The 7,509-nt window shown below is 59.4% G+C and overlaps 1 protein-coding gene across 1 annotated transcript; it reads right to left on the reverse strand.

Moving 5' to 3' along the window:
• Positions 1–890: 890 nt before the first annotated feature.
• Positions 891–5,956, reverse strand: OLFML3 (olfactomedin like 3). Its single transcript, XM_083878669.1, has 3 exons — positions 5,827–5,956; positions 4,317–4,602; positions 891–3,889 (listed from the first exon to the last, which is right to left on the reverse strand). Exons 1-3 carry the CDS (start codon positions 5,932–5,934, stop codon positions 3,102–3,104), a joined length of 1,182 nt encoding a protein of 393 aa, XP_083734795.1. The 5' UTR covers positions 5,935–5,956; the 3' UTR covers positions 891–3,101.
• Positions 5,957–7,509: the final 1,553 nt, after the last annotated feature.

Here is a 7,509-nt window from a genome sequence, read left to right on the forward strand (position 1 = left end):
TGAAGGTTTGTCCCTGTGGGGAGCAGGGTCTGGCTGCCCCTGACAGCCCCAGGTAACCTGCACAGGACCAGGGAATCTCTGCTCTGGTCACCTGGAGTCAAGGCTGAATCCTCCTGAAAATATATCAGTGCAGCAGGAGTGGCTGGGAGGGGAGGACAACTGGGGGCAGCCACAAAAATCCACTTTCACATGGGACAGAGGGACCTGGGGCAGCCCTGCCAGGGTCTCTGGATCTTGCTGGGGTCCCTGCAGCCCATTTGGATCCCACAAGGGCTGCCTGCATCCTGCCATGGTCCCTGCATCCTTCTGGGGTCCCTGGAAGCCCCTGCATCCTTCTGGAGTCCCTGGAAATCCCACCAGGGACCCCTGGGTCCCATGGGCAGGGCTGGAGGTGCTGTTGACCCCACTGGAGCTCCTGGCTGGGCCTGGGCAGTGCCAGGGGGGCTGGTGGGGACAATCAACACCCCTGAGGGCACCGAGGGCTCTGACAACTCCCCCAGCTGTGGCACAAACTTTGCTTTCTCCTCATGGGGCCGATAAATACTTAAACAAGGGGGAAAAGAAAGGAATTGATAACCCTGGCAGGAGATGATGAGTTCTGGTGGGGCTGGGGGTGTCCATCCCATGGCAAAGAGGAACCTGCAGACCTGCTGCTCCTCCCTCCTGTGGAGTCACCCAGGCAGGGCTCTCCTCCCCTCTGGCACTGGAGGGTGGCAGGGACTCAGCTCTGGCAGGATGAGAATGATGAGGCCTCACCCTGGAGGCAGCTTGGGGACAATTTCTTCTCTCTGTGACATGGACAGGACCCAGGGAAGGGCTGGAGCTGTGCCAGGGGTGTGTTTAGGGTGGATTTTGGGAAAGGATTTTCCCCCAGAGGGTGCTGGGCACTGCCCAGGCTCCCCAGGGAATGGGCACGGAGACTCCAGGAGAGTTTGGACACCACTCCAGGGATGCCCAGGGTGGGATTTTGGGGTGTCTGTGCAGAGCCAGGAGCTGGACTGGATGATCCCTTCCAGCTCAGGACCTTCCCTGGTTCCATGAGCTGGGAGCACTCAGAGCATGGAGGCTCCTGGTCCCCTCCCTGTGTCCCAAAGTGCCTCCAGCTCAGAGCTGAGCCACCCCCAGGATCAAACACTTGAGCTTTTGTCTCGCTGTTTGTCAGCAGAGGGAGATCAGGCTGTTCTGCTTTACGGGAGTTATTCCAAGGATTAATTAGTTGATATTTCCTGAAGTACTTTGAAGATGTGGAGTGTGAGATAAGTGCTGTGCTCCAGCAGCCCATCGGGCACTGCAGTGATTTCATTCATTTTTACTCCTCATTTCCAAAGTGTTTGTACAAAACAAATCCCAGAGGAGCTTGTGGGGCTCTGACTGACCTGGTTTAGGGAGATAATTTCTCTGACCAGGGTGCTCAGCACAGGGAGGACACCGAGGAGCCCCTCTGGAGCCAGGCTGGGGGAGCTGGGAGTGCTCACCTGGAGGAAAGGAGGCTCCAGGTATCACAGGAAAGTGTAGGTCTGCTTTTGTTCCATTCCACGAGGTGGTTTCTTGGTGCAGGATCATTGCTGCCCCATCAATTTTAATTCAAGCCGGAGAAATCATCGGTGTAATTATTTACTACTGTGAGATTTCTGAAAATTATATTTCTGTTACTGCCCTTATTGATCTTGAAAAGGGCCATAAATTAACTTGACAGTTCACAGAGTCCTTCACACTTGGATAATTTCTCTGCTTGACTTGCACTGTGTGTTGAACTTTCAGCACCAGCCAATTACAGTCATTCAAAGGGTGTATTTGAAGATTTTTTTCTTACGCAACAATTTTGATTTTAATACCAAAGAACTCGAGGCAAATACCAAGTGCCCTCCGTGTTGCAGAACAGTTTGGCTCGAGCTGGGCACAGGGGGATGCTGGATGGGCTTTTTTGGATGGCAGAAGGGTGACCTGAGGTGGCAGGACCCCTGGATATGGTGCTCCCCATGGGGCTGGCACCTCCCTGGGGTGTCCAGGCAGCTCCTGGTCCCTCATCCCAAAGTCAGCCTGGCACTGGCAGCAGCAGGATGCAGCTCTCACCCAGCCAGCCTGGCCCATGGCTTCAGTGCTTGTCCCCAGAAGTGACCTCTGATGGGAAAAAGGGGCCAAAACACCCCCTGATCCTCCCTCTGTGCCCTCAGGATGTTGTGACAGAAAAAAACCACAGCAATCCTGGGTTTCTGGGGGGCCCAGGGACAGAAAAGGGACAAATCCTGCTCCCTGCAGGAGTGAGGGGTGAGGGAGAGCACAAGAGGAACACGGTGTGGGGACAAGGTGGGGCTGTCCCCAGCCCCCTCAGGGCTGCCAGCACCTGCCCTGTCCTGCCCCATCCCCTCTGGGGCTGCTCTGTGCAGGGACTCAGTTCCAGAGGAAGAGGGAAGGGAAGAGGATGGGGCAAACTGGGGCCTTACATAAGGCAGAGATTCTGTGGCTGCAGGGGGAAGTGGCCTGAGCTTCATTAGAAAGAAACTCAGTAAATCAGCAACATCTGGGCCCTGCTGGCTGGAGCACCGCCCCGGCAGGGGAGGGAAATCTCCTCTTGTCCTCCCAGATTAAGGGATTTTGCTGTTTGCTCACAGTTTTGTACATGTAAAACGAGCTGGCCCTGACCAGCAGCTCGCCCAAAGCCTCGTCTTCTGTCTCTGCCTCAAACCCTTCCAAAACCCTCACCCAAAGCTCCCAACACAAACCCCTGCCCTGAGCCCCAAACCCCTTGCCCAGGTACCCCCCCAAAGTCTGTGCTCCCTGCTCTGAGCCCTGCAAGGACACCCCACCCTTGGGAAGTGTCTTTTGGGGGGGTCTCAGGGCCAAGGTGGAGCTCAGGGCTCTGACAGCCCTGCCCAGCACCCCACGCTCCCCCAGGCAGGTGGGGCCGCACTTCTCTGCGTGGTGTTTATTCATTATATCAGACAAGAAAAAAACCTCATTAAATTAGTCCAGAACTCTGCCGGGCGCTCCCAGGCAGGGGAGGGATGGCTGGGGATGGGAATCCAACATTTCCTCATTTCACAGTGCTGGGAGAAGGGGCAAAACCTGTGGGCTGAGCTGGGTTGGGCTGGACCAAACCATCAAACCTCCATCTTCTTCTTCATCTCCATGCGGTAAATAATTTGGTAACCATCATCCCAGGCATAGACCTGCCTCTCCCGGGGGCTGTACTTGAGGCTGGAGTGGGAGCCGTAACGCTTGGGGAAATAGACCAGGGAGGCATCCTCGGGGGCCAGGGTGCCGCTGACATCGAAGACGCATTGCACGCGGGCGCGGCTGGGCAGGCGCGTGTTGTACACCACGTGCAGCGCCCCGCACACCACGAAGGCGCCCTCGGCGTTCTCCCGCGGGCACGGCGTGTCCCACATCTGCTCGATGTCCAGCGAGGCGGGGTCCAGCTTGGCCAGGCACATGTTCTTCTCGTCCTCCTTGGTGGCGTAGATGGCCCAGAGGCCTTCCTCGTCCGCCGACACCTCGATGTAGGTGGAGGGCGAGAGGCCGAAGACGGGGATCTGCTCCTCGGCCGGGAACACCGAGCTGTCCACCACCGTCTTGTTGGCCAGGTTGAACTTGATCACCTGGAAGGAGGGGCCCTGCTGGCGGATGTAGTAGAGGTGGCCGTCGTAGACCAGGTGGCCGGTGCCCACCCAGGGGTAGGGCAGCTTGATGCGGGCGGCCTTGCGGGTGGCGGAGAAGAGGGTGAACTCCCTCATGCGGGGGAAGACGTAGACGGTGTCGTTGGCGGTGCCGTCGAACACGTAGATCTTCTCCGAGTTCCCCGCGGCGTCCTTGGTCCAGAGCCCCGAGGAGCTGCCAAAACGCTTCAGGATCTTCATGGCCCTGACGCTGGCGATGGTGTCGCTGCAGTCTGGAGAGGAGATAAGGTGTCACTGCTGTGGTAAGAGCCTGGGAACAGCCCGGTCCTGCAGCGGGACTGATGCTGCCCCATGCTGGGTTCTCGCTCTATCCTCCACCCCAGCCCTCAGACAGCTGCCATGGAAACTCGCTGAAGGGGTTTAAGTGCGTCCCTGGTGGCACTGAGAAGTCCCCTAGCGCACCCATGCCATGGGCAGGAAAGCCACCCTCACCCCAGCACTGCCCCAGAGGCTTTGGAGACACACCAGGCTCCACCCTGGGCCTTGAGTGCAGCTCCCAGGACGGGGGGGATGCAGGAGCTTGTGCCAGAGACACCTGAGATGCCTCACTGGATGCCTGGGGGACACCTGGGCTGGGCAGGGTCGAGGTGACACCCAGACAGAACCATCCCCTAGGGATCCACAGCAGCCCCTCCTCACCCGTGAGCTTGGTGTACTTCTCATTCTTCCTCTGCTTGGCTGTGGCCACCTGCTTGTCCATCAGCGTCTCATCCACCTCCACGCAGGGCGGGGCGGGGTTCTGTGTCTCCAGGTAATCCACCTCCCTCTCCAGGCGCTCCACGCGCACGGCCGCGCTCTCGGCCTCGGCGCGCATCGCCTCCCGCTCCTTCTCGGCCGCCTCCAGCATCCCCAGAACCTGGTTCTTGAAATCCCTCAGCTCCGTGGAGTAGCGGCTGCTCTGGTCGTGCCACTGTGAGATCCTCTCCTGGGGTGGCCAAGGGGACACTGAGGTCTCCAAATGTCACAGCCCCACCAGTAGCAGCTGTCCTGGCCTGCCCGGGCTGTGGGACCCCCCAGAGCCACACAGGGCTCGTGTCCCTGGGTCACATCCCACCCTGTTCCTGCCCCTGTGGTGCTCCCGGGCTGCTTCTGCAATGTTCCCGTTCCTGCAATGCTCCCTTGATATTCCCAGACCCACAGTGTTCCTACTCTTCCATGATAATAGCCCCAGACCCACAATTCCCCCATTCCAATGCTGCCCCCAGATCCGCCAGGCCCTGCTCTCCTGTGACACCCCAGGATGCACCCAAGGTGTTCCTGAACTCACAGTGCCCCCCACTCTCCCACGATGCTCCCAGATCCTTGATGCCCTCCTTCCTGTGATGACCCGGTGAAGCTCCCAGCCCTGCAATGCCCCTGCTTCCCCATGATGTTCCCAGACCCGTGATGTTCCCATTCCTGTGGTGTCCCCATGGCTCATCCAGACCCACAATACCCTTTCTTTCCCATGATGTTCCCATTCCTGTGGTGTCCCCATTGATCTCCCAGCCCCACCATGCCCCTGCTCCTGTGATGTTCCCAATCCTGTGGTGTCCCTATGGCTCAACCAGACCCACGACACCCCTGCTCTCATGATGTTTCCATTCCTGTGGTGTCCCCATGGCTCTCCCAGACCCACAATACCCTTTCTTTCCCATGATGTTCCCAATCCTGTGGTGTCCCTGTGGTTCTCCCAGACCCACGATACCCCTGGTCCCATGATGTCCCCAATCCTGTGGTGTCCCTATGGCTCATCCAGACCCACGACACCCCTGCTCTCATGATGTTTCCATTCCTGTGGTGTCCCTATGGCCCTCTCAGACCCACAATACCCTTTCTTTCCCATGATGTTCTCAATCCTGTGGTGTCCCCATGATTCTCCCAGCCCCGCAATGCCCCTGCTCCCATCATGTTCCCAATCCTGTGATGTTCCCAATCCTGTGGTGCCCCCATGGCCCTCCCAGCTCTGCTCCCACGACCCCCCAGCGCTCCCACGCCCCTCTTGCCCCGTGTACCCCCATGCTGGGCTCTGCAGGACCCCGGCAGGGGCTCTCAGGGCACCGCACACCCTCCTCCATCCCCATCCCCGCTCCTCCTCACCCAGCCCCGCTCCCAGCCCCGCCGGCCCCCATGGGGAAGGGTGGGGAGCCCGAATCCCCCCGGGCTGTACCTCCAGGAGGGTGATGCGGCGCTCCACATACTCCATGAACTGCTGCTGCTGTGCGGGCAGGGCCGGGGCGAGCAGCGGCAGCAGCAACAGGCAGCGCCAGGGCCCCATGGCCACAGCGAGAGCAGCTCCAGCTCAGTGCTCAGGAATGCTCTGGCCCTTATTGCATCCAGATGTGCGAGGGGAGGGGAGGGCACTGCTCCTTCCCCGCAGAACAGCCCCCGGGCGATTTAACCCCTTCGTGCCCCAGCAGAGCCCACCCAGCGCGGTGCCCCCCAGCCGGGGGATGGGGCAGGAGACTGGGGATGGGCTGTGGGGAGGAGTTTGGGGTGTAGAGAGCGCCACAGGAGCCCCGAGAGAGAGGACACGTCCTCATGAGCCGTGGTGTGGGGACAGCCCTTGTCCGCAGAGGTGCCCAAGGCCAATGCCCAACCTGAGCCATGTCCAGGTGTGGCGGAGGCGAAGCCAGACCAGCATCACGGGCACCGGCCCCAAACCTGTGTCCCCTCTGAACCCACGTCCCTCGCTAAGCCCGTGTCCCCCCCTGAGGCCGTGTCCCCTCTGAACCCACGTCCCCCACTAAGCCCATGTCCCCCCCTGAGCCTGTGAACCCCCATAGCCCCTGTCCCCCATAGCCCCTGTCTCCTCTGAACCTGTGTCCCTTCCAAGCCCGTTCCCCTGAGTCTGTGTCCCCCCCATAGCCCCTGTCCCCTCTGAACCCGTGTCCCCCCATAGCCCGTGTCCCCCCATGTCCCGGCCGTGGCCCCGCAGCCCCTGCCTGTCCCCCCGTGCCGGGTCCCTGGATCCCCCTGGGCAGAGCCCTCGGTGTCAGGGCTGTCTCAGGGCACTCTGGGGACTGTCCCCAGCCCGGGGACACTCGCTGGCCCGAGGTGGCCCAAGCTTTGGCAGCTACCACAGCCCCAGGGGTGCCGTGATGGGCGGACGGACAGACGGACAGACGGACACCGCAGCTCCGTGCCCTGGATGCGGCCGAGCCGGGGAGCTCTGCAGGCATCGGCCGAGGGCAGGGAGCGATCGGAGCCGGGCCCGCGGTGCTGCGGCGGAGCGAGTGTGCCACCTAGTGCAGCTGCATCCCAAACGTGCATCCCCAATGTGCATCCCCAATGTGCATCCCCAATGTGCATCCCCAATGGGCATCCCCAATGTGCATCCCCAATGTGCATCCCCAATGTGCATCCCCAATGGGCATCCCCAATGTGCATCCCCAATGTGCATCCCCAATGTGCATCCCAAATGTGCATCCCCAATGTGCATCCCAAATGTGCATCCCCAATGTGCATCCCCAATGGGCATCCCCAATGTGCATCCCCAATGTGCATCCCCAATGTGCATCCCGAACGTGCATCCCCAATGTGTGGGGATTCACGAGAGTAAGACAGACTTAATCAGCGTATCTAGTCTGGGACTAGGTTGCCTTGGAAAGAACAAACAAAACTTTGAGCAAATGAGAAGATGGAATTAGAAATCTGCTTAAGAGAAGATTCAATCAACCCCCTACATGGATATGTTGAAAAATGTATGAGTTGTTTGTATGATCTTTTAACCTAATTATTGTAGTAGAAATTATTAACCTTACTGAAATGGTGTATAAGTTCTTGGAAAACCTGAGTAAAATCGGATTCTGATCATGGTCAGTCTCCCTGTCTCTCCTTCAATCGCCGATAC

The sequence above is a fragment of the Zosterops lateralis genome (assembly GCF_965231275.1).
Source record: "Zosterops lateralis genome assembly, chromosome: 26".
Taxonomy (NCBI): Eukaryota; Metazoa; Chordata; class Aves; order Passeriformes; family Zosteropidae; genus Zosterops; species Zosterops lateralis.